Genomic DNA, 27,638 nt, shown 5'->3' on the forward strand with positions numbered 1-27,638 from the left:
CTTAAAAACTTTAAAGGCTACGATGAAAGCACCCTGCCTACAGGAAGTGTTCCACACAGTAGCCGGCAGCAGCAACCGAAGACGCGTGTCAGGTAAATAAAGAGGGGGCGCTCCTCCAAGGACGTCACCCCCGATGGCTGGAGTGCCCGCAGCCGCCCGGCCAACTTTCTGCACTATCTGCGCGGACTCTGGCTGGCCATGCACAGTTTTGTGGAACTTCTTCATTCCTGCTATGAGAAGCCTGTAAGGGGGTGTGGTGGACAATGTACGTGCTGGGCGGCAGTGGCCCCGGTTCCATCACCTCCTGACTGCGCGACAGCTCTGAGGCTGGGTTGCCCCAGCTGCAAACCGAGGACAGTGATCGCCACTTCCCTGCCACGCCAGCGCTGACCTCCTGCGGCCGCTCTGGCCAGCCTGTGGCTCCGACACGCCACAGACCTCCCTGGCAATCCCCCCACCACTCCCCAGCCCAGGCCAGCTGTTGCTGGGCTCTGCTAAGTGCTTGAGCCCGAACTGGGGGGGGATGGCCTGACAATCAAACTCACTGGGGTGCAGGGAGGGGGCACCCGAGCACGACTGGGCACCTCACCCCCCCACCCGGGCCGTGCAGCAGTCGGGAGCGCCCGAGGAGAGAGAGGGAAATGAGTCCTCAAGTCCAAGGAATGCGAGGCAAGCTGAACAAACACAGAGCGACTCTTCCTCAGGGAGACTTTTGGAGGAAAAAGATGGTCTTTGCTGTAGAAAACGCCACGGAACAAGAGTCAGCTCACCAGGAATCAACACTCACCCTCTGTGGGATTTCAAGCAAGTTAATTTTTCTGAGCTATCGTTACTTTATCAATACCTCTCAGAGTGAGAAAAAAGACACCGAAATTCTTTGTAAACTGTAAAGTGCTCCACAAATGTAAGATGCTGGGAAGCTTCTCAGCTGTTAAAGGACCACAGTGCTGTGGAAAAGATGGGGACAGATAATTTAGGTCCTGGTGGAGAGCAAGTTGTAAGAGTCAGCGAAGGTACAAGTCATCTCGAATAGAGCAAAAGGGGCCACGGGGCAACGTGGTAAGTGGGGGAAAGGCAGGGCAGAGGCGGTGAGCAGGGCTGTCACAAGGTCCAGCCAGGGGCAGTTCCCTCCCACCTGAAGGCAGTGTGCTATTTGATTAGTTTCTAGAATTTTTAGAGTTGTTTTTCCTTCCTGCCAAAACCACCTCAGGGCTCAAACACAAAACAAAATCAATTACTTAAAACACAATGCGATGATCAGTAAGTGCTGAAATCAATAAAAGCACTAATTTAAAGGGATGTGTCTGGTTCTGTGTCCTGAAGTGGCCAGTGGCTGCAAACTCAGGGCTGATGAGAAATCTCAATGGTCTGGAAAATGCAGTGGTTGATCTCCGTGATCTCTAAGGCTCCTTCCGCCTCCGAAATGCCAAGATTACATTTTGTGCCTTGACCTCTTACAAGTCTTAAACCTCCTCCCCATTGTCTGGTCCATGCTACAGACAGTACTTCTCCCACACTCTCCTTAACCTCAATGTTCCACACAGAGCCAGGGTCACCTTTGCCTAAATTCTTCAAGGCCCCTCACTGTGTGGATGTGTTCATTTGTTCATTCAAATAGGGTTCATCCTACTGGCTCCCAGGCTTTGGAGGTTAACAGATCAGTAAGACCATGTCCTGTCCTCAAAACAGTAACACGACAGGCTCAAAACCAGTGTCTGCACGCAAAGAACAGGCTGAGCTGAGTTGGCTGGAGAAGGGAATGACCCCACATGAGTCCCTGTTTTCCAAGCATCCCACACAGTCGTGAGAAGAACGGGTGGCTGCAAGGCAAAGGGGAACTTCCCAGGGAATGAAAAGCCAGGGAATGAGAAGTAGGAGATGGACTGACATAGCAGTTTATCCCACAAGAGAGTCAAACAGGGTAGGCCCTCAGGGAACACCCGCTGCTGCTTCAGAAATAAAGAGAAACTAACAATTCGTGCTGGGTGTGGCACACGTCCCTCTCCCTTCCTACTATAACCTTTCCAGGCGAAAGGGCACGAGCAGAGATTGAATATCTGATGAAGAATATTTGCGGTATTCATATTCTTGTCTTCAATGCAGAAAATGTGTGTGTGTATATATATATATATATTTTTTTTAACTGCAAATTTACAGATTTTCATCCCATGTCTACGTTTTTTTAACAAGCTATAAAGCCTAAGGCAGTGGTGTGACACCAAGGAGTTGAACAGATTCTGGGTTGAAACTTCGTTCTACCATAAACCAGCTGTGGAACTGGAGCATTTACTGATCTTCTCTGTGCATCTGTTCTCTCCCGTGAAGTGCAGAAACTCTTGCAAAGCTGTCTTAAGAATGAGAAATCTGTGAAGAACTTAGCACGGTACTAGGCTCCAAAGGAAAGCTTAATAAATTGTGGCTATTATAAAATTATAATGGCTTGGGCTTCCCTGGTGGCGCAGTGGTTGAGAATCTGCCTGCCAATGCAGGGGACACGGGTTCGAGCCCTGGTCTGGGAAGATCCCACATGCCGCGGAGCAACTGGGCCCGTGAGCCACAACTACTGAGCCTGCGCGTCTGGAGCCTGTGCTCCGCAACAAGAGAGGCCGCGATAGTGAGAGGCCCGCGCACCGCGATGAAGAGTGGCCCCCGCTTGCCACAACTAGAGAAAGCCCTCGCACAGAAACGAAGACCCAACAGAACCAAAAATAAATAAATAAATAAATTTATTAAAAAAAAAAAAAAATTATAATGGCTCCTGAACGCTTCTAAAGACTGTCAAGCATGGCAATGGATGCTGACAACATTTCCAGAAGGCTACCTAGTAGAATCCCAGGTTTGTATTTCTTTTTTTCTTTTTAGAGGGGGGTGTTACGGAGCGGGTTTGTGTTTTGCTTTGCTTTAACCAATATTTAGTGTGATTTAGTAAGGCCACATGGTTCTGGGGGGTGCTAACAGATCAAACTAAGTCACTAAGTCAAGTGACACGATGCGTTACTGCAGGAAGCGAATTCGACACTAAACTCCCAACCCACAGCTCCAGAGTAAAGTACACCCACCACCCACAGAGCGCCTGGGTAGGCGCAGGGCACCAGGAGGGCCACCCCAAATGGATGTATGATCCTGGGTCACAATGTCAAGCTCCTGCCCATTACTCATGCTTGCAAGAGTAAGTCTCGGGAAGCGCCCAGTGTCCAGCGTCAGGAGGAGACGTGACCAAGCAGCAGTTGTGGGATCTTGGGTAAGAACTGCAACGCACAGTGGGTTAAGAGCAGAGACCTGGAGACTAGACAGATCTCAGTCTGAACCTTGGCTCTCTCCCTTCAGCAGTACAACGTGAGCCGGGAAACTACCCACTGCCCAGCCCCAGGCTCCTCATCCGAAAATTCAAGTACTACCTACATCACAGATTTGTTGTGAGGGTCAAATGATAAAATACATGTCAAGAGCCCGGCACCCCTCTGAGTCTCTGTTTCCACAAGCTGTGACACGGGGACCTGAGAATCCACATCCTAAGGTTGATGCCAAGATTAAATTATGCAACATGTTAACTGCCCAGCCCAATACCAGACATATACCAGGTAACCAGGGTTCAGGCACCAAGGGTTCACTAACAGGCTTTAGGAGATTCTTGGAAACAAAAAGGGAAAGAGGAAAGCATTTGTTTATGTAATAATTTATTAACAAATAAAAGAAAAAGGGGCAGTGAGAAACCAGGGATTCAAACTAAGAGACTCAGGGAACTTGGCATTTTTCCTAAGCGTTCACTGGACTGATATATGGGGAGAGACAGGCAGCTACACTGTAAGGTGTAAGCGGATCCCCACGCTCAGCACCTAAACTACCTCCCAACCGCCTCTGCAAGGCGCCTGAAAGCCCACATTCTGCTGGGTCAGGGCATCATGCACTGCGGGAGGTACACACAGCTCTGGGACAGGCAAGCTGCTGCAATGCCTCATCAGGCTTTAACACCTGTAAGGGAATAGCCTCAGTGAGACTGTCTTCCAGGAGAGTTAGCCGAAAGCAGCCTTTGGTAGGGAAGATATCAGTCCTGAGCCAGGACAATCACGATGCGGGGTGGGGAGGAGAATGTCCTGGGACCCTAAGAGGAAACAAGAAGTCTTGAAGGGGCAAGAAGGATGAAGAAGGGTATGGGGGAGGATGACACCAGTCATGAAAAGACCGTGGGCCTCACACACACAAACTCCAGCCTCCCCCACTGACTGCACGCCTCGGTCAAGCCACCCTATTCCTCTGCGCTCAACCTTCTCACCTGTAAAATGAAGTTAATACTGCTCACTTTCCAGATGCTCTGAGGATTCTGTGAAATGCCGCAAGTGAAGTACTCAGCATGGAACCCAGAACGTTGTACCGAGAGTCAACCCTGACTTGAGGAAGTCTACGCTAAGCTACTGATAAAATCCCACGGGAAAAATGCTCCAGAAAGACACTGATAGGATTCCCTGGGGAAGTAGAGGCCCAAGACATTCAGAGGCAATCTCAGACTTATGGGCCTCTCTGAAACCTTCAGAGCTGAGAAAACACCAGCCCACGAAAAAATTAGTGGTGGGGTTTCCAGGTTAACCCGGGAAAACCTTATGAACCCATGATGTAACAATGCACATGACAAAGTGATGGGGGGCTCACCAGCCCAGAGACAACTCAAGGACATCTGAAATACAACTTGGCTTCTTAAAAAAATTGTGTGCCAACTCTCAGACAGGACAAGCTGCTTTTGGCACCTTCCTCCCCTCAGGTTACTCCCAAGGCCCTGGCCCCGGTGCCCCATCAGGCCCACCCAACTTCTAGAGGAGCCCCCTCGCTCCAAAACACACACCCCCGGCGGCTACTTCTCAGCCAAGTGGTAGGTTGGAAACAGTCCAACTAGCTAATTCACAACCACATGTCAAGGATGTGGCAGTACTTGGGTCTACAAAAGATACTCACTGATCCAAAGGAGTTTCTCAGCTGGAGAAATGGCCTGTGGAGCTAACAGGGGAAGTGAAACCGTCCAGGCAGCAAAGGAGAAAGGAGAGGAGCTACCTGGGCCGGGTGGCACCCTGGCAAGGAGTCCAATGGACTCCATGTCTGTTTCCTACACATCCCCCCTTTCCTTAGCGAATGCGATTTCTGTATTCCTGAAGCCATGAGGCTCAGGCCTTCACAAATGTACTTCCATGGTAAGCGGGGATTTGGGCAGGGAGGCTACAGAAGGTAAAGAAGTCACCACTAAGAACTGGAGGGCTGACAGGGCGGAGGTGCCCACTTCCCCGCGACACTGAGATGGCACGGGCTCTTGGCCCTTCATCCTCTCTGCTCCGCAAACAGTGCGAAAACACCCACGCTAGCTCCTTTTCCTCTTCACACTCACAGTAACTTCTGGTGCACCAACACACGGGAGAGGGCAACAGCACACCCGAAATCCAAGCTTTCCCTCTGGAGAAACTTTCAGGTCAAGGCCTCACTCAGTGCTGTCCCTGTGTGGGGAAAAAGCTCGTTCACAGGCTGCCCAGGGCTTGGGGGGCAGGTAATGTCGCATGAGCCATCCTTCTGGGGGAATCTAGCTATATGACAACCATTTCAGAAATTTATGAATACACCTGGCTTTTGACCCAATAATTCCCCTCTTAGGAATCCAGCAACACTAGGGCGGATAATGACAGATGCATTCACACATTCACTGCTCTGTTTCTGCTAAGCCTGACTATTTAAAACACAAACTCCTCAGTCGGGGGTAACTTAAGGGAAGGAGGGAAATCCCATTAAGATAATGACGTGCCTTATAAAATGTTACTGAAGACTTTTTAATGATATGGGGAAATGCTCACAACGTTTTAAATGAAGGTAAGCAGGATGTAGATGAATCTGGAAGGAAAGCCTGAAGAGACAGTAGTGGTTATCCCTAGCTGCTGGGATTATGGATAACTTCTCAGTTTTCTTTTTTATGCTCTTCCTACTAGTTTTCTACAAAGGGAATACATTCCTTTTATTCTCAATATGAAAAAATTATTGGGAACAAGCGTATGTTAAGAATATATTGCAGGGCTTCCCTGGTGGCGCAGTGGTTAAGAATCTGCCTGCCAATGCAGGGGACACAGGTTCAAGCCCTGGTGTGGGAAGATCCCACGTGCCGCGGAGCAGCTGGGCCCGTGAGCCACAACTACTGAGCCTGTGCTCTAGAGCCCACGAGCCACAACTACTGAAGCCCACACGCCTAGAGCCCGTGCTCCGCAACAAGAGAAGCCACTGCAACGAGAAGCCCACGCACCGCAAGGAAGAGGAGCCCCCGCTCGTCGCAACTAGAGAAAGCCTGCATGCAGCAACAAAGACCCAAGGCAGCCAAAAATAAATAAAAAATAAAATAAATTTATTTAAAAAAAATAGACTGTAGCCTAACACAACACTATAAAGCAACTATACCCCAATAAAAATTTAAAAAAAAAGAAGATTGTAACACCTGTTAAATGACACCAGAGACACAAGCAATGCTATCCAGACTATGGGAAATTCTATGGGACAAACAACTCATTTCGTCCACATAGAAATTACAAAGAAAAAAAAGAGGGGGTACCCATAGATTAAAGACATTTTACATACATGTCAAGTTGAACCTATGGATTGCATTTGGATCCTGGTTTGAACAAATCATTAAAAAAAAAAAAAAAGATAGCTGGGGAAATTTGAACACTGAATATTTAATGCTATATTGAGAAAATGTTCATTTTTTGATGTGCTCATTATATTTATTGTGGTTCAGCGTGGCTGTTGTTTTTCAAGTCCGTATCATTCAGAGATACACAATAAAATATGTATGGATGAACTGAAAGAATTTCTGGAATTGCTTCAAAAATCAAGGTGGGGCGGTAGGGACAAAAACAAGACTGGCCAAAGCAGATCACTGTCGAAGCTGGGTGACTGGTACGTGGAAATTCCTACTGGTTTCTCTACTTTTGCATATGTGTGAAAGTCACAAACAAACCAACAAATTAAAACAGACGTGCCCAAAGTAACTGAGCTACTAAGGAAAAAAGAGACTACAAAAGCTATTTGTGTGTGTAGGGGGGAATCCAAGAATGCCAAGTGTTACAAAATAGTCCAATAATAAAATCCATGTTCTTTTTTTTAAGTCAGAAGGTATTCTTTAAGTTAAAAATCACCTGACAAGACATCCCATAGATCCACCTCTTTCAGATGGTGAGCTTTCTGCGGGGCAGTGACGGGGGGTGGGGGGAGACACAACACACGAGACTGGACGGCAGAACTGTCCTGGAGCTTCAGTGCGCTACTTCTTCAGTCTTGTGACCTTTGACAAGTCACTTCAACTTTCTGAGCCTCCGTTTCCTCATCTGTCAAATGAGGAAATGGTAGCTTTGTTTCCTTAAAAAGTGTTGTGGATGAAATGAGACACTACGTAATGAAAGCACTTTGTAAGCAGTTATCACAGAGTACAGAAAAGTTGGAGAGTAAACCCAGAGCACAACTGCTCGTAAAATCACGATTCACCCCTTACCCTTTGTAAAGGAAAATCAGAGACATCAACTCTTTTTGAAAATACCAATTCTCTTGGTAATCCCTCTGATACCATGTCACAAACTGGCTGCCCCAGACAATGCATGTAAATTATCCAAATTTAAATGCTTCCCCTTCAACTTTAAGGAAACAAATCCAGAGGGGAAAATGCTTTCTCTTCCACTGGAATATGCAGGTCTTGTTTGTGTGTTTGTTTCCATTAAGAAAGTAAACACTAACCTGACTCTCTTCCTTTCCCTTGCACTTTGCAGCTAAATCACAGCAAAGTCAGGCTGGCTGGATGTGGGAAGGGTTTGGCTGGGGAGCCCCACAGACCTGGGTGTGATTCCCGGCTCCATTATTTATTAGCTGGGTGGCACAAGGGTTAGAAATAACACAGACAGTTATTTCTGTACTCAGGACAGAGCTGGGACTCAAAAAGTGAGAGCGGTCACTGTCCCTGAAATTGCTAGCCCACTGAAAGACTGCAGGCTGCAGACACCAAAAATCCAGACCAAAAATTCAGCTTGGCATCCACGTCTTCCATGAACCTGTGGCAAGATCTCCAGGAAATTTAGCAATCGAGGGTTTTTTCCATTTGCTCTATGCAATTGGTAGGCATATAACTGAAGTCCAGAGAGGTAGACAGCAGCACTTGGAAAACTTTTACCAGACCTACCCTCGACAATTATAAATCAAATGCAATTTCACTCTACCCTTCATTATTTTAGTCAAATTTCTGAGTGACAGTAGGTAAAAGAAAAAGGGGAGGGGGAGAAGGTATCCCTGGCCTCAAGGTGCTTACAATCTACTAAAAGTGAATACATGTATGACCATGAATAAGTATATAATTTCGTTAATTAGCCAACTGGAGGGGAAAAAATGTGATTTCCATGACCACCCAGTGGTATTTAATATCTTGACAGGAAGTTCTTATTCAACTCTAACCGAAATATCTCATGCTTCAGGTGAAGCCTATTTCCTGATTGTTCTATTTCATTAACATTCCATTCACAACATAAAGCATTTTTCCTTTAGGAGGAGCCTGAGGTAGAAAGAGCATGGACTGGTCTGAATCCTTTCTAAGCCAAGCCTGTCATCTGTGAAACGGGCAACAGTGCCCACCCCACAGAGCTGCTGGAAGGATTGAATTAAGTGGCATGATGCGTGTAAGGCATCCAGCACAGGGCCCAGCGTAGAGAAGGTGCTTAATTGTAGTGCTGGCGGATTCGGAATTTGTTCAAACTCTTTTACTCAAGATGCAGAAGCCTTGAGACAGTGACAGTGGTCTTTGACTTGGCACCATTTTATTTACTGGAGGCAGTGCATTCATTTGCATTGCTATGAAAAATATTACTACTATTAAAGCAGCAGCAGCTGCTGGGCCAGCAGTGAACGCTTATTTTGATTTGCACTTCGTGGAAATAAGGAGTACCTAATTTTATGTAAGTGCTATTAATGTGAATAAACATTACAAGGAAAAGGAAATGGGCTACATTTTAAAAGATGATTAATGAAACATAAAAGATGACTCCCCACATTTGAAAACAGCAAAGACGCTCAAATTATATTTTGTGTGTAACTGGCCAGTGAAGTCACTTAAATGGAAGGAAAGCTGAGGGCCCTCTTCTGACGTTTAAGCAGCTTCTGTTATTCGACACTGGGAGACAGCCAATCAAAGCAGCACATTTCCCCAGCAGAGCCCAGCTGCCCTGCCCTATCTTCCATCCGCCCTGGGTATCTAGGGGAGATTACTTCTGAGCACCATGTCATCACTGTGGGTTTAAACGGCAGTGGGGTGCTTCTCCTCCACCCACACCCTGTGTAGAATGTTGGTCTTTCTTGACCACATCAGGAAAGCTACAGTTAGGCAGCGCGGCGCCCTGACCGCAGCCTTTCAAAATGTCCCAAATGAATACAGAGCAGAGGGGTCACGGGGAGGCGAGACTTGCAGAGGGAAGGGCAGAGAAGCTAACATCCCCAGGGCCGCTGGTGCGAGGCACGGGGCTGCTGCTGGTCCTCCTGACAACCCTGTGAGGGAGGCACTGTCGTCTCCATGTGGCTCTCACTCCAGTAAAGGATGCTGACGGTGGGATCAGAAGACCAGATCCGCGTCCCATCGCCCTGTGTGATCCGGGGTAGAGAGGGTGCTTCCCTACTCTCTCAGCTTTCTCTGAGGACCACCATCACGCCCAGTCCCTGCTGAAGAGGGACCACCTCCCATCCGATAGCCCCACCAACCCGCCAAAGCTGACTGCACTAGCGGCGGTCTCCTGACCCCAGCTGGCTGACCCGACCCCCGTCCCAGGTGTCCCAGCCAGGCACAGAGACTAAGCTGGTGGGGGGCACTAGAGCCAGGGCTGCCAGTCTCTACCATTTGCTCAGGAGAATATCCTCACTTCCTACCATTCTTGCTCCTCGTGTTCCATAAAATACCCCCCATGAGTCCTTACAATAACCCCTCATTGTGCCTGAACTAGCTGTATTTTGTTTTCTGGGGGGATGCAGAGTCTGTTACTTCCAACAGAAGAGCCTAACACACTTGGGCTTTCTGGGTCTCAGCTTCCTCGTCCATAGAAAGCAGGAGCTGGAGAGATGGTCTCTAAGGCCTTTTCCAGCTCTGTCGAGTGTATCCCATAATAATACAGGGCACTGGGGACACGGCCGTCCTTGCCCTAGCCCCTGAGCACAACGCTACAGAAATACAAGGTATCCAGGCTCTATTAATAATAGAAAGAGCTTGGAAGAACTTATCTTTTTCTCCATCCAAATCACATCTGGCAGGGAAAGGGATGGTCTCGATGGACTCTGCTTTCCGTAATAGTTGCTACGCGCAACGCAATCATCTTTGGCGCTTTACCTCCCTGGGGCAAGAGGCTCTGATTTTGTTTTCCTAGCTTCTGGGTGGCTAAATTGGGTGCTGTCTTATCAAAGGCACACATATTCCAGTTCTTTTGGGAAAATTATACCATAGCCTTGGCATTAAAATTCAGTTCTTACGTAAGTGACCACAAACAGCACCATGACACAGGGCTGCTCAGAAGGGGCTCTGGGCGGGAAGAACCCACTGTGAACTCCCAGATTCTGTTAAGACCAAGCGGGGTCCAGGGCCTCCAGGTCTGACCTAACTCCTGCCCCGCAAATAATGAAAATTCATCTTACTGACACTGAAAAGAAGTTATGGGGCTTCCCCGGTGGCACAGTGGTTAAGAATCCGTCTGCCAATGCAGGGGACACGGGTTCGAGCCCTGGCCTGGGAAGATCCCACATGCCGTGGAGCAACTAACCCCGTGTGCCGCAACTACTGAGACTGCGCTCTAGAGCCCGCGAGCCACAGCTACTGAGCCCGCGCGCCTAGACCCTGTGCTCTGCAACTAGAGAAGCCACCGCAATGACAAGCCCACGCACCGCAATGAAGAGTAGTCCCTGCTCGCCGCAACTAGAGAAAGCCAGCACGTAGCAACAAAGATCCAACGCAGCCAAAAATTTAAAATAATAATAATAATAATAATAATTTAAAAAAGAAGTTATGAGGCACAAAGAAAGGCAAATTCAAGGGTAGATCCTTTTCTTTGAAGGCGCCTGCCTCCAAACCAAAATAGAATTCCTTGTGGTCTCAGTGCTTCAAGCTGTAATCAATAAAGCAAACAACCAAGCTGCCACGCTCTGTCCCAGTCAGGGCCAAGACATAAATGCTTCCCCCAGCACCTCCCCACAAATGACCAAAACCAAATACCTGCATTTATTATGTAACAGAGAACTCGGCTCATTTCCCCAAAGCCCCAGCAAACATCAAAAGGGGCAGCGCTGCCCCAGCTGTGACGCACCAATGGAGGGGATACGGCAGAAGGAGGTCGGGGGGAAGGAAACAAAGAATCAGCAGTGACACCAGGAAGCAGGGACAGCAAGGCTGCACCGGCAGAGCCCATCAGACCGGCCTGGGTCCCAGGGGGCGGCACTGGCCACTGGCTCCCGGACTTCACAGCAGTACCGCCAAGGGCTGAGTATATAGTAAAACGGAGTTGACAGTCTATTTCAGATCAAGTTGGCTTTGACCGTGACCCCCCCCCCCCCCCCCCCGCACCAGGGGTGGGTCACGTGTTTAGTGCTGCCCTAGTCCTCCCTCTAATCCCATCTGCGCCTCCACCCTCCAGCTCCTCCCAGGCACACAGCTGACTCTGTCACTGGCCTCATCCGAGGCGCGTCCTCTCGGTCACACATTCAAGGGTCCAACCCAATTGATAATATTGATAATAAACAGCAACAACGGTGACGGTGACGGTGAGAACAATCATGTAGAGAGTCCTAACCACGCGGGGCACGGCTGCACGCGCTTCACATACACTGACTCACTAAGAGGCAGGCACTATCCCCATGAGGACACTAAGACACGGGAAGGTTCAGTGACTTGCCTGACACACGCTAGAAGATAAGAGGGCCTGCAATTAACCTCGGCAAGGGAACTCTGTCCTCCTCGACCCAAATGTCGCCGCTGGTCCACAGTGGAAAGAGCTCTGCCCGGCTCCCCATCAAGGAATGCCTTTCACCCCCTTCCTCCCCGCCCCACGGGAGGAAGCCTGACTAATGCGACAGGTCAGACCTTGGCATTCATAGGGCCACACTTTACCAGTGATGCAGTCACCTGATGAGTGCCGCACTTGCATTATCTCCTTTAATACTCAAAACAATGCCATTTATTCATCGAATGAGGAAACCGAGGCTTAGCTGCAAAGTGATCCCCATCCAGCCCATCACTTACTCGCGTTTAAATAATACATGTGGGGATGGCTGAGGCCAAGGTCTGCCTCTAGTCCCCAAATGACTAGGTTACATAAACGGAAACCACCTCTCTGAGGCTCCCTTGACTCCCAGACGTAATGACAAAGGTCTGGGTAACATCGGAACATCCAACACCACAGACGCTTCCAATGAAAGCCTCCCAGCCCCACATCAGGGACGGCCGCTGCGGCTTTGCACAGCAGGTCACGTGAAAGCAGGACTTACCAGCAGAGCGGCTGGCAAGATCAGGTTCCCAAATTCAGGTTCATTCTCCACTCCTTCTACCTGGAAGCAAGTTCTAGGGGACGACACTGGAAGAGCCATCATCGCAAGAGCCACAGGGTCCCCCCCAGCCCCCCCGCCCCGTGTACAACCAGCCTCCATAGCCCTTTGGGAGAGCAGAGTGCAAAGAGCCTGGGCCAGGAGTCAGGAGACTGGAATTCAAAGCCCTGCCTAATTTCCTTCCCATCTTTAGGTCTCCGTCTCCACCTCTGAAAGCAACATGACTAAACTGGATCTGTGTGGGTCCTTTTCCTTCCTGAGCTTTCTCCCACCGGAATACAAAACTCGAAGCTTCTTCTAGCAAACCAAAAACAAGAATGAGAGAACATTTTGCTTCCCAATTTTAGGAATCTATAACTGGCAATCCAAGTATCTGATGAGCAGGAGATAATCAGTGTCCTACCACCAACCGGATGTATTTCAGCCAAAATCCAAGACAACTGGCATGAGAAATATGCTGAACGACACTAGGAGAGGTGTCTATTAATTTTCCTGGGCTACTGCCAGTGGCTGTTGGACCCACATGGCAACTTCCATGGGCCCCTCAGAGACCAGGCTCCTAGGCTGGCAAGCATCAGACTAGATTTTCTCCGAGGCCCCTTCAGCTCTGATGTCCAGAGTTCCCAGCACCCAGCCCAAAGGCAAGGCTGTGATGGGCAGGAAGCCAGAAGGCAGCCAGCCGGAGAGCCCTGCAGCAACTCCAACCCAGAGTCGCGGTTCTTCAGCCAGGGCTGCAGGCAGCTCACGGGCAAAGACAGGTTAGTCAACAGTCCCAGACCAAGTATGCCAGGGTGGAGCTGGAAGCCACAGGGCCTTTTCCACTTCTGCCCAGGGAGGACTGCTGGCAGCGCTGTCTCTGACTACAAAAGACAGAGATTTCAAGAGAGGTCCAACAAGAGGTCTCTGAAGAAGAGAGAAAAACAACTTTCCCTTTTTCTTCTCTACCCCAAACTATCTTTGTCTCTCTCTCTCCCCATCTCTGGCACTAGAAATCAAGTGGAGATAAGAAAAATAATCAGTAGACATCTGCAAGACAAAAAACAAAAAAACTAGCAGACAGGAAGGACAAAAGAGTGAACTAGAGATGAAACAGAAAGGCTTTCAGATCCAGAGATCCTGCATTCAGAGCATTCACTACGGTGTGACCTTAGCGAACACATTTTACCTCTCTGAGACTTGGTTTATTCATATGTAAAAGAATGATAAGAATGCTATCAGACAGGGGTTTTATTAGATGGTAGAAGTGGATAATGTTTTTTAAACCCTGAAGATGTATATAAAAGGCAAACAGCATTAGCTTGGACTAGCCGGCTAACAGGTTTGAGTCTCATTTTAGAAAGAGTATGAGTTCTGGTACATAAAGAAAGTGTCCTTCTCTCCTTGCTTCTATAGGCAAAGGTATTCTTCACTCACTGGCCTTTGCTGGTTATGTCCAGGGAAAACTCACCCTAAGTACCTTGGGACTGAGGGTTGAGCCACAGAGCCCAGAATTTTGCATGGACAGTGGCATCGGGGAAGACCTGTTCACCTTTTGTTGTTTTATCTTCAAGAGTTCAGGGACAAAGTAAGCTGCTTAACCTTAAGCAATGCAAAGGACCAACTCTGATTTTATCTAAACCCTTCCTGAGACTTGTTTTTTTTAAGACTACAACCAAGTTTAGCAGCCACTATATAAAGGAGCACTTCCTATTACGTTTACCAGCTTTTAAGATTTAAGAGAAGTAATGCAATTGCATTCTAGAACACTGGGAGCTGATGAACAAGATCAGACTCCAAGCCCTGGCCATACAGGTCCTACATGTGAGATTCCCTAGAACAACACTTGAAGACTTAAAAGCATTTATCAAAGACTGATGACCTCTAGTCATGAGCATGGAAGAAGATGCCCCAAAGAACATGGATAAAAATGAAAACTTACACGGGGTGGGAGGAAACACATACAGATGAAGTCTGACTGGCATGCATGGAAACACTACAGATATGGGATTAATTCCCAAATCCACTACTTACCGTTTGTGTGATGCTGGGCAAAAGACTTAACTATCGTAAGATGAGGTCCATGGTAACAGTAGGGTCAACGTCAGCATGAAATAACAGTATACGGGGCTGGCACACAGTAAGAGCACTAGCAGCTGGTAACCACTGTTATTTTGGAAGAGGCCTTGATAAGGAACCTCCACTCCACACTTTCATTCATTTCTTCATTTAGCCAAACATTTCTATGCCTTCAGAAAGGACTGAACAACTCATGTGCCCATGCTAACACAAGCCAGCCTCTGATGCAAGACCCACACTTGACTGAAAACCTCCTTAAGAAAGCTTTTAGACTGTTGAGGGCAGGGCTGCTCATCTGAGCATGCCCAGGGTCCAGCACACTTCAGGGCATGTGTATGGACAATTTGTATATTGACCGGACGAGTGATTTAGCTTGTGTCACAGGATAACGCCCTATGTTATTTCCCCCACTTACGAGCTGCCCCTTTCTACCCTGTTAAGAGTGACGGCCCAATTGAACTCTCTCTCCAACACCATCAGATTCTCCATAACCTAATCCAGGTAGCACCGCCCCCCCATACCTCCACTAGGCTGTACACAGCAAGCACTCCCCCAAAATATGCTGAGTGAGTGCTGTTCCTGGATAATGCCAAATAAGTTCCCGCATTTGAATCTGAAAAACCACACGCAAATCTGTGAAAGCACAGGGGAGAAAAAACAGTGCATTTAAGTATTACCTTGAAGAACTCCCTGGAACATGAACATGAAGAAAAACCAAGCCACCTAGGAACTTAGGTACCTCTGTTTCATGAGACCAAAATGAGAAGGGACAATAAAAGTGAAGCCTCCTTGGGACTTTCCTGGTGGCGCAGTGGTTAAGAATCCGCCTGCCAATGCAGGGGACACGGGTTCGAGCCCTGGTCCGGGAAGATCCCACATGCCGTGGAGCAACTAAGCCCGTGTGCCACAACTACTGAGCCTGCGCTCCAGAACCCGCGAGCCACAACTAGAGAAAGCCCATGCGCAGCAATGAAGACCCAACACAGCCAAAAATAAATAAATAAATAAAATAAATTAAAAAAAAAAAAGTGAAGCCTCCTACGTTCTCTACAAAACCCCTGGAATATGTCTTTGTAGACATTTAGAACGTCTACTTTATGTCTTAACTGTTTAGGATTTCCTAACTCATTTACTTACTAGCCATTTGACCTTGGAGACAAATCACTTCATCACTTCACCTCAGTTTTCTTCTCTGTAAAATGGAGGTAGCGACTGTCCCTCCTTGATAAAGCCTGTATGAGGGTTAAGTGTGATCACACGTGCCGTGTGTCTTCAATGCGCCTGGTACAGAGCAGCTGCTCAATAAATGGGCAGACCATGCCTCCTCCACCGTCACCAAAGACAAAAGTGCTGGGCCAACACTAAATAACGAAGCCGACCTTCGTGTATCATATTGGACTCTCCCTGTCACCAAGCACTAAGCATGGACCAATCTAAGCCTTTTTTAAATGGACAGTCTATTCTACTGTCTCCCCCGACAGTGGTCCTGGAATGTGCCTGCCTGCTGCCTTCTTCGGAAAGCTCTGCCTTCTCCTAGTCATTTACTCATAATTTCCAAACGGTCACAAGTCAAATGGCACACATCAGTGTGCTCTGGTTGCTGAATAAGCAAAACACTGGCTTTTTGCTTGGAAAACACTCACACACCAGCATGAAACCTTGGCAGCCCATCCGCTCTTGCCTCCCAAAAGCAGCCACTCATTGTGTGCCAGCCACGCCATGACTTCCAGAGTCATGTGGGACCCTTTGCCCCCAAAGGTGAAGCCCAGAAGTAAACTCTTTTCCTTTTTTACCACATATTTCTGACCCAGCTCCTTGAGTGCGCATCACAGAGAGACGAAAATAAAAGCGCCAACATCTGCAAAGCACAGAACTCTTTGCCGACAGGACACAGCAAAAGGGAGAGTGTGGGCTAATTTGGGGTTCCAAGCTAGGAGATCTAATACAATCTTTTAGGTGAGACTTAGGAATCCCAAAGAGCAAAAAAGTTCATAAATAAAAAGGAAGACAATTAGTAGAACTAGAAAAAGATTTAAAAAAAAATTCTAAGCTGCCCAAATTAATTCCTATTCCTGAGTTCCCACATCACCAAAAAAGTACCCAAAAGTTCTATTCTTAAGAATAACCACAAGATAACACAAACAGCATTCTTAAAGTTTCCATATATCTCACTCATGAAGCGTAGGCCAACAAGATTTCGTGGTCTGCCCCAAAAATTTTCCTTATATTTTGAGGATAACAACCTTAAGCCCCATATTTTTTTTTTGATTAATTTATTTATTTTTTGGCTTTGTTGGGTCTTCATTGCTGTGTGCGGGCTTTTCTCTAGTTGCAGCGAACGGGGTCTACTCTTTGTTGCCGTGTGTGGGCTTCCCATTGCAGTGGCTTTTCTTGCGAAGCAACGGGCTCTAGGTGCGCGGGCTTCAGTAGTTGAGGCTCAGTAGTTGTGGCTCGTGGATTCTAGAGCTCAGGGTCAGTAGTTGTGGTGCACGGGCTTAGTTGCTCCGTGGCATGTGGGATCTTCCCGGACCAGGGCTCGAACCTGTGTCCCCTGCATTGGCAGGTGGATTCTTAACCACTGCGCCACCAGGGAAGTCCTAAGCCCCATAATTTTTAAGAACTGAATTCTGATCCACTCAAGACATTTATGCTAATGTACCTTTTCCACATATGTAAGCTCGGGTAGAGAGGATTAAAAATTCAACTGTGGTGATTATCTATCAATTAAGAAACTAAAGGGCATATTTCACATTTATGCTAAAGGCAATCACTCACGAGTCCAACGTCATGGAATACAATTCAATAGTTAAAAGATGCAGACTGGAGACAATGACTTCTTGACCAGGACTGCACTTGAGTTCAGAAAAACAGTTACAAAATTATTGTGCCACTCTCTATGAAACATTCACTGTGATATTTTTGAGAACATATCAACGTACTCCAACATGACACTTCTGAACTTCCAGCCTGGTTCCAAGTCCTTCTCAAGTTCATAGGTGACCATGTTTGTATTATCGCCAGGTCTGTTTTCCTGTCTAACCTTGCAAAACAATATTCCTCACCAAAAAAATGTATCTGCTGCATTTGCTGTTAAATTTAGTAACCTCAAACGAAGATCAAGAGCAGCTGCATGTAATTTTAAAACATTAACCCTATCCTCTGGTGTGGCCGCAAAGTGTGGGCACATACCCCTACAAACAGCATCAACAACTATATACTTACCCTTATCACACCCCACACAAACAGAATACAGTGACACTATCTGAATGTGCAGAAAGGGAAAGTTAAAATAATTGACAGCTCTATTAGCAGGCACTGAAGAACTTCTCTAGAAGGAAAATAACCGCTCAGTCTAACCGATGTCACAGCCTTTAGAAGCATATACAATTAGTACAGAAGAAGGATGAAAAATGCTCCCCTATCAGCATGTTTCAATTTATCACAATCAAGTGAAGGACAGACTTGTCATAGGGTTCAATGCCTGGCAAGTCCGTTTAATCCCAGACACCAAGCATCAGGCTGGTGCAACAGACAGGCAGTTGACAAAAATAAAAACAAAACAAAGAAAAGAGCCATTTACCTCTGGCTTTCCAACAAATCTAGTTAGATGATATTTCTCCAGCTGAATTTCAAAATTCAGTTCAATAACCCAACATTAACTTCAGAGAGACTCCAGAAGCAACCTCAACTGGCATAAACCATGCAGACTAATTTGCAGCATCAGGCCAGCAAAATAGGACCCAGCACTAGCAGGAATGTCTCCGCTCCTAAAATTTAGGGCCCCTGGGCTTCTGAACAACAGTTCTGCTTGTAACCTGACCCAGAGCGAATATCAAAGCCTGCATCAAGAGCAGTGTGCCCACAGAAGCCCAAGCTTCTTAATGTTACAGAGGGGGAGCCATGGTGAGCTTAAATCAGAAAGCGCTTCCCAAACCTCAAGTAAACCAACCACACAATAATAATCTACGCAGGGAAAACGATCTGCCTTCCTAACTTCCCCCAATGCTGTCTTTTTCAGTTGAAATAGGTTTGGCTCCTTTGGAGGGTAGTGGTGCTTCATGGCACTTACAGATGGTGCAGCGTTCCAGGGCAAATGTCCTATTTTTATGGAGGTTCGGAGGCTTCTGCAGCTCCTCGGCTTGTGGGTTCCTCCTTACCTACCCACTCTGCCCAATCACTAATTCACTTAAAATTTTAAAGGAAACTGCTACACCCCTGGCTCTGCCCTGGGCACCCACAACCGTTCCCCGGAGGACCTGGATAAGAGGGGCTGTTCTTTCTGCAGTCTCAGGCCTCCCTGCTTCCTGTCTGGCCAGCTCTTCCAGTCAGCATCAGCCTCGGGTTTGCATTCACAGCTTAGGAGTTCCCTGTGGGCAGATCCTGCTGGCGCAGCAGCCTCAAACCCTACCAAACCATCCGGCCAGGGGAGGAGGGTGAGGACCAGTCTGCACAGATATCTCCTTCCACCCAGGGCTTTAGGACTAGAAGGGAGGAATCCCGGGGTGGAGGCAGTCCCGGCCTGAGCCCCCTCTCATTCCTTTGGGATTTTTCCACCGGCCCTCGCCTATGAAGCGAAGCCTGCCTGGCCAAGCCGGGCCTTGGAGAGCTGCATTCACTGACCATCTCCCAGTCCCTTGCTAGTAACCTTGGCCACAGGGCTTCGCCTCCCTCTGCCCTCGGTGGCCTGACACCACCTACTTCGCGGGTTACGAGAGGGTCACAAGGATGTGGAAAGCGCCTAGAAGCCTCCTTGGCACCCAGGAAGGGCGCAAGAGAGAGAGAGGACTTCCCTCTTCTTCTGCCTCGGGCTGTCCAGAGCCCGCTCAGTTCTCTCCCCACCTCCAGCTCCGGGGGAAATGGGGCGGGGGCTGCACATCCCAAGTCCTCCGATCACCTGGGAGCGCGGTGGGCGGAGGGGGTCCCGGAGGGGGTGTGGCTCCCCAGGCCCCAACATCCCCATCCTCCCCGGCTCGGAAATCGAAACAATCCAACTGCGAGGCGGCGGCCGCGAGGGGAGGCAGCGAGGCATCCCAGCGGGCGGGCCGGGGTCCCCGGCTGGGGGGCGGGCGCCGGGGGCGGGGTGCGCGGAGGGCACCGGCCCCGACCTACCTCTTCCAGCAGCGTCACGGTGTTCCTGCAGTTGTGCAGCCGCGTGGTGAAGCTGGACGTGGTGGGCGAGTTGTAGTCCTCGGTGGTCTCGGCGATAAACTCGGAGACGGAGATCTGGTCCGGCATCCTGCCGGGGAGGGCGAGACACAAGCGGGGGCGGGGGGTGAGTCACGGCGCAGACTCCCGGGGCCGCGGGCCGGCCGGCGGCTCATGAACGCCCCGAGTGCAGCCCGCCACCCGCCGCCCGGCCTGGCGCGGCTCGAGATCCCGGCGGCGGCGGCGGCGGCAGGAGAAAGGGCTGGCGGCCGAAGCAGGCGGCGGCGGCGCTCGGCGCGGGGCCCTTCAAACTCCGAGCGGCGCGCGAGGCAGGGGGCTCTCGGGGACCCGCCTCCCTCTGCTCATGCCGGCGGCGGCGGGGGAAGGGACGCGGCGCTGCGCGGGGGCCCGGGCTGGGCAGGTCGGGGCGGCAAGCGCTGCCTCCTCACACTCTCTGACAGGCGGCGGCGCGGACACCGACTGACTGAGCACACACTCCCGCTGGCGGGCTGGCGGGAGGCGGGCGGCGCTCCCGCTACAGTCACGGGGACAAACAAGGAAGTGCTCTGCGCACGCGCCGCCGCCCCCTCCTCGCCGCGGCCCCCGCCCCGCCCCGCCCCGCCCCGCCGCCCCCGCCCCCAGCCCGGCCCCCGGGCCCCGCCCGCGCGCGCGCGCGCCGCCGCCCGGGCCACGTTCCGACGCCCGCTCCCGGGCGGGGGTCGCGCTGGGCGGCGGAAGCCCGCGTCTCCGGGTCGCCCCCGGAGCGGTTACTCCGGCGAGCTCGTTACTCGAGCGTTTCGCAAGAAGGGGGACCAAAAAAAGTTGTGCGCGTTCTTTTTTAGCCCAGTGTGGGTGCAGGAAGCGAGGCCCAGAGAGCCGCCTCCTGCTGCGAGGGCCGCGGGCCCGGCTACAGGGGCACGGGGCGGCCCCCGCGGCCGCAGCAAGGAGCCGGTCCGGCGCCCGGGATTGCAGCTGCCCGCTCGCCGGCTCCGGCCCTCACTCCCTTTCAGGGCGCTCACCGCCTTTGGAAGGCTAGTTTTGTGCAGTTTGCTTAAGTCGCTAAAATGCTAAGTGAAGACACATGAAGGGTTCTTTCTTTTTTATAATTTTCTAATCTTTCATTTGCATTTTTTTTTTTTAACCTGAAGAACAGATGAGGGTCAGGGGTGTAAAAGGCATTTCCCGAGGTGCAAATGGTGTACAACGCCAAGCAGATGCCAAATTTCAGCGGGAAAATTACCAACAGATTGCTCATTCCTCGGCCCTGGCAGATGGCTGTTTTGCTCAATCTACTTAGTCCAAAGAATCCATTTAATTTCTCACCATTGATTGCGGATGAAATTGGTTTTGAAAAAAAAAAAAGCTAGGCCCTTAGGAAGCGCCTCAGGATTGGCTCCTGTAATCGGAGCCAATGGGAGCCGCCTGGTAAACTCAGCTCCCAAATGCTCCCCCCCTGGGCAGAAGGCTGGCCCCGGGGCCTCCCCTGGGATTGAGTTCCTGCCATCTTGTATGGTTGTCTTGTTGTCTGACAACCTTCCCCAAACCACAACGGAGTGCCTCAAGGCAGGGAGGGACCTTGTGGACCTGTCTTAGCTTTGGGCCTGGGAGTGATTGTTGAATGAAAACGCATCTCCTCCCTCACCGACAATAACTATTTACTGAGGCCCTGCTGTGTGCCCTGGAGAGCCAATAACTATTTACTGAGGCCCTGCTGTGTGCCCTGGAGATTCCGCAATAACAATGAGCTGCTCTCCTGACCTTACCTTCTAGTAGGGAAACAGACAAGCAATACTTACGTAATATAAAGTGGAGTACATACAGAATAACAAAGTGATGCAGGTGCTATGGTATAAGAAGTGTTCAGAGAAGGCTTCTCTGACAAGGTGACATCTTGAGCGGAAAAGAGAATGAGGGGCTGCCTCGTGCTGTTGGTTATGGGATCTTGGCCTTCGGTTGCCTCCCAAGAAGAGGAAAGATGAGGGCACCAACCCCATGAGGCTGTTAAATGATAATGGATGAGAAAGTGCTTTGTGCACAGGAAAGCCACTGTGAGAGTTCCAGCTGTTTCGTCTACCTGTGCTGGCTGTCCTGAACCTGCACTGTGCTTCCAGGGAACTGCTCATTTATGTTAGGAAGGCAAGCATTTCAGCTAATGAAAGGAAGGCCTTGGTAAGGCAGCATAAACCAATAAAGACTCTTCCCTGGCAAAGTGAGGTGTTGAGACATCAGTTTTGAGAGGCATTCTAAAAAATAAGTAAAGAAGCAAACAGGCACCCTCCTTCTCCTCATTCACACTTTAAAAGTTTGGTTTGGGACACACCAAGGCTGAGGTTCTGGGGAGACAGCCAAATGGCCATTGCAGGCCATTTAAGACCTGCACCCGGGGGCTTCCCTGCTGGTCCAGTGGTTAAAAATCCACCTTCCAGGGCTTCCCTGGTGGTGCAGTGGTTGAGAATCTGCCTGCCAATGCAGGGGACACGGGTTCGAGCCCTGGTCTGGGAAGATCCCACATGCCGCGGAGCAACTAAGCCCATGAGCCACAACTACTGAGCCTGCACGTCTGGAGCTTGTGCTCTGCAACAAGAGAGGCCGCGACAGTGAGAGGCCCACGCACCGCGATGAAGGGTGGCCCCCGCTTGCCGCAACTAGAGAAAACCCTTGCACAGAAACGAAGACCCAACACAACCAAAAATAAATGAATAAATAAATAAATAATAAAAAATAATAATAAAGGAACTCCTCTAAAAAAAAAAAAAAATCCGCCTTCCAATGCAGGGGACACGGGTTCGATCCCTGGTGGGGGAACTCATGCCACGGAGGCAACTAAGCCCGCGCTCAGCAATTACTGAGCCCAGGTGCTCTGGAGCCCATGTGCCACAACTAGAGAGAAGCCGGCGCACCACAGCGAAGAGCCCGCGCGCCGCAATGAGAGACCCCATGTGCCGCGACTAAGACCCGACACAGCCAAAAATAAATAAATATTAAAAAAAAAAGAAAAGACCTGCACCTGGAGGTCACTTGCTCATGTGCTGTTGTTGACAGACTGGCGTATGAGCCACCAGAAGAAAATCCTACCTCTTTTCCCATATACTACTAACTGGGTCATCCTGCATCTAGAAGGTTCTGTGACTGGAGCAAATATGGCCGCCACTAGCTTGGGCTAATTAAGCTCTCTGAGCCTCAGTAACCGCATGCTACCCCATGCAGCAGTTGAGAGCCCAACACCCAGCACTTAGACTTCCATCCATTCCAGGAAGGCCTTCCTCTAGTCTGGAAATCAATTTAGACTTTGATTTTGCATTATTTCTACTCTTCCCTCTATTCCAAGTTGTCATCGAATGCCTGTCACCTCCTCTGGGCTGGTAGCTGCTTCCATCCCATATGTACGGCTTAGAGTAAACACTTGATAAATATGAGCCATTATGAAAAGCCTAGAGTCGGTGAATAATTGCCTCAATTCCAGGAGGCCTGGATTCCAGAGCTTTCTCTCCTAATAACTGATGCTGTCACCTTGGGCCTTGGTGCCATCACTTGTAAAATAAAGGGGTGGGTGTGTCAAAATGACCACAAAGATCCCTCCCAGCTGGAGCTGAGTCTGTGTATCCCCTCAGCTCTACAGACGCAAGGAATAAAGACTGTTACAACAAGCTAAGCTAACTGCGATGGTCAACAGCGGGGATTTCTTTCTTGACGGAATTCACCAGAGTCCAAACTGCTGCCACCAATTGTTTCAGTTTCATTTGAAGATTATGTTATGTATCTGCTCCTCCTCCCCATCTCCTCCGGCCAAGAAAGGAGTATGTGAACAATGAGATATTGTGCCCGGGTAAATATATACCTTCTTAGACTGGGCTGCAATTAGAATTTCAAAGGTTCACACCTCCACCCACCATTTCTAGGGTTCATGGGCCATAATCCTTTTTAAATTTGAAACCATGCCCCGAAAACCATTGCTGGCTATCTTTTGCAAACAGAATCTGATGCAGGCAAAACTTAAATGCTGGATTCCTTTGTGCAGAGCTGCTCAGAAATACACAGCATCCCTTCCGGAGCCAGGAAAAATACACACACATACTCGTACACATGTGTACGCATACTTGTGCGCACCCAGCTCTGGCTAAAGCACACATCCTCTTTGTTTTCTTCGTCATCATCCCCATCAAACACCGTTCAGCACCCTTGGACTCAGCATGCCTGTTTACTCTGAGCACTGCTGACCAAGGTGAGAATGGTCCTTACAGAATACTTTACTTCTCCTTGAAAAGCGGCGGTAAGAATAGCGATGGCTTATTCCCCGGTCAGCAATGGCACTGCTGACCCCTCAGTCATCAGGGATTGTCTGAGTTAGGTTCCCAGTTGCAGGCTCCACTCATCCATCTGCCTAACAACCCAGGAGGTGCATTTACAAGACAGCTGACAATGCACCGGGGGTGGCAGAGTGGGGAGGGGGTGTGAGGTGCTCTCTGGGCACGAGAAACCAAGAGGAGCTACTGGTACTCTGATCCAGGGTGCTAGGCAGCGGCCCAAGCTGATGGGATTTCCGGAATTACAGCATTCCTCAAAGGCTCCCAGTGCCTTCATGGGACAGGGACAACGGGTGGTGTGGGAAGAGAATACGCTTTGTGTTAACTGGGACCTGGGTTTGAATCTCTACTCTGTCACTTATTAGCCTTGTTTTCTCATCTGCAAAATTAGTGTAATAATAAAACTACTACACTACAGGTTGTGTTACGTGAAATAAAGTGAGAAGGTATGGATAAAGCAGTTTGAATAATCAGCCAATGTTAGTTCCCTTTAAACTCCCTTTTTATGTGAAGTATGACTATAAATACATCTTTTTTCATTCCAAGACTCAGATATCTCCCTAAATTAATCACCTGGAGGAGGAAAGAAGAGGGGCAAGGGCAGATTGCACAGTAATTCCCAAAGTCTGGGATCTCAGATTTGGGAACCGTCTTTAGAGACCTTGCTTATTCTTGTAAGTATCCCTTGTGAGGTCAGATCCATGAGTGATGGATTCTGGAAGTAAATGAACAGTATCTAGAATCAAATAGGATGAATACTAATCAGGATCAGAACTGAATTGAGGCCATAAAATTAAAGCCTCTTTTTCATGGAACACAGTTCCTGTAAAGAAGGATATTCTGACCAAGACAACTTCTAGAGGACAGAACAGGGCATTTGTTTCATAATAGCATGAGTTATAGGCTGATTCTCATGAGGAAGACTTGGCCTCACATCTCTACCACATAGCAGCTATTAGACCTCGTTAAAGTAATTCATGTCTGAGTCTCGGTTTTCACATCTGCAAAATGGGGGCAATGTTAGTAACTATCTCTTAGTGCTCTCAGGAGTCTATGAGCTAAAGCCCATAAAGTGCTTAACAGGGTCTGAGACATCATAAGTGGACAATACTTTTCAGGTATTATGGGAATATTGAAAACCTTATCTGGAGATAAAAATTCTGATATTCCTCCACCCCCCCAAAAAAAATTTACTGAGAACTTCAATATACCTGATGCTTTGCTAAGTATAACATTTTGGACACACATATCCTTCTTTAAACTTCATGACAACTTTATAAGGTAAGTATGATTATCCTAAACTTACCAGAGAGAAACCCGAGGATACTGAGGTGTAGGATAGTATTGGGTTGGCCAAAAAATTCGTTCGGGTTCTTCCATAAGATGTTACGAACGAACATTTTGGCCAACCCAATACTTTCTGAGCTCCCGTCCTGGGCCAGGCACTGCCCTGGTTGTTATATAGGCAGTGTCTGAATTCATCCACCTAACAGTCGTGACGTGGGAGCATTACAATAATGGAAACCAAGACACAAGGTGATCTCACTGCAAGTTAATGTCCCAGAGCCCAGCAGACGAAATCCAGGGCTTTTTCTACTGCCTGCAAAAATCAGGCTCTCGATGATACCTCTCATAGTGCTACTCCGTTAGATGTCTTTCCCGACTCAGGCAACCAAAGTACTGTTAGTTCCTTATTTCACCTGATACCTTATTAATTTGTTTTCTATCATCTTAACAAAGTGTGGGAAGAAAGGAAAGCGCTGCAGGGGGCAGGAGGAGGGAGGGATGCATTGGATTCCACGTGTTTTACTGTCAGGCTCACGTTGCCATATTCGACCTACACTGCAGACTGCTTCGCTCATGTGCCTTGTATGAGTGCATCCCAAGTACACTTATACTATTTCATGTAATAAAAAAAGAGCCTATTCTAGTCTCCAATGCACTTTATTTAAATACTCCAAGTAAAACCACTGGAGTGTTCTCAGTAAGTGACGAGGAGAATATGGTTTGTTTGGAGACAAAAAACTAACTCTCTGTTCCCTGACTGTTCCTTCTGAGGGAGATAAGGAAGAAAAGTCAGGCAGAGTGCTGGGGACCCAGAAGACTCAGAATCCTGGTGTAAATATCAACTGAAAGAACTCAGGAATATATTTCTGCTCTATCCTGTAAGAAAATAATATCAACTAACAATTGTTGTGCTTACTACATGCCCTGCACGATTCTGCATTGCAGCAGGCCTGCCCTCACTTCACACTCACAGCAACCACATAAAGCAGGCGCTGGTATTATCCCCATCTTATACCTGGGGGAAACCTGGAGCTTAGAGGTCACCTTGGCAAGTGGTGGAGCCAGACTGACTGGTCCGATTTCACAGCCATGTGATCAGCCTCCGGACAATGGGTCCACAGCCCTAGGATGATTTTCTGTTGGAGCTGATGTGTTATCTTTTTTCCTACTGGGGAACTCATTACAAGCCCAACTCAAACGCAGGCTTGGCTGGTCTGGACAGCACTCTCCTATTGCCCCATTCCTCCAGTTGGGATTAATCTTCACAGGGACATTTGCAACGTAGGCTCTTTTACTTTGTGTGAAGGTTACTGGCATCACTGGGAGGGACTTCAGACTCCCTACACATGGAGAGATGAGAACCACCCCCACCCCGCCCCCTGCCCAGAGACAAATAACTCTGTTAGTGGAGGGGCTTGGCTCAGAACTCCATCTTCCTACTGAGTTTCCTGCACTACAAAATTCCCGGACTGTCAATCCTTGAGGGCACAGGGAGACTAAATTGTACCCTTATCTGTATCACCTACATCCCTGCAGAACTAAGGGAGGGACAAGAGATTCCTAGAGCCCCAGGCTTGGCACTTTACAAGCACCATCTCCTGAAATCTCCCCCAATAGCCTCGTGAGGGCCCACCCTGTCTGTTGAGAACTCAGATGCCAATCTCCTCAAGGACAACAGTTAATAAACAGAGAACTGCTATTCACAGCCGGTCGGAAACCAAACCCTGCAGGCTTTTCCTTCCCCATGGAAGGCACTGCCTAGTACAGGTTCCCTGTGGATCCCCAATAAATGTGTTTTGGATCGAGCCAGCTTTTTTTTATGAGCTACATCTTTTCTAATATAAGTAAAACAACATCCAGTGAAGAAAAATTGTGGTGTTATACAGGATTCTGAAAAATGAGAAACACTTAAAGAACATCCAGGTTTCTTTTCTTTTTTCTTTTTTTTTTGATGAATTTGTCTTAGTTTCAGTTTAGTGGCTCACACTTACTCAGGCCCACGTCTGTGCAACTCAAGACTGAGAACATGCCTCTTTTATGACCCTTTTCCATGGCACCATTTTCCAAGGCACTATTTTCCAAATATTGATATTTCTCCCACTAGACCGTGAGGTCCTTGAGACCAGGGGGTTTTCCATTTGCTGTTACAATCCCAGAGCCCCTGGTGCTTAAGAGATACGTACTGAACAGATGGAGGGAAGAATGAATGAATGAATGAATGAGCATTTACCTTGGGGGAGGGGTGTAAGAGAAATTGGGAGAGGAGAACTAGAAAGA

At 48.7% G+C, this 27,638-nt stretch overlaps 1 protein-coding gene across 9 annotated transcripts in view; it reads right to left on the reverse strand.

Moving 5' to 3' along the window:
• Nucleotides 1–27,638, reverse strand: part of ASAP1 (ArfGAP with SH3 domain, ankyrin repeat and PH domain 1) — a 352,675-nt gene that overhangs the window by 250,819 nt on the left and 74,218 nt on the right. For 5 of the 9 annotated variants that reach the window (XM_082434069.1, XM_082434072.1, XM_082434067.1 and 2 more), the window contains exon 3: nucleotides 19,735–19,861. In XM_082434069.1, coding sequence (XP_082290195.1) covers nucleotides 19,735–19,861 — 127 coding nt within the window. Of the gene's footprint in view, nucleotides 1–19,734; nucleotides 19,863–20,219; nucleotides 20,317–27,638 lie in introns of those variants that run through there. The other 4 variants (XM_082434073.1, XM_082434068.1, XM_082434074.1 and 1 more) reach the window with 2 other exon arrangements.

Source organism: Balaenoptera physalus, assembly GCF_965194825.1.
Source record: "Balaenoptera physalus genome assembly, chromosome: 17".
NCBI lineage: Eukaryota > Metazoa > Chordata > Mammalia > Artiodactyla > Balaenopteridae > Balaenoptera > Balaenoptera physalus.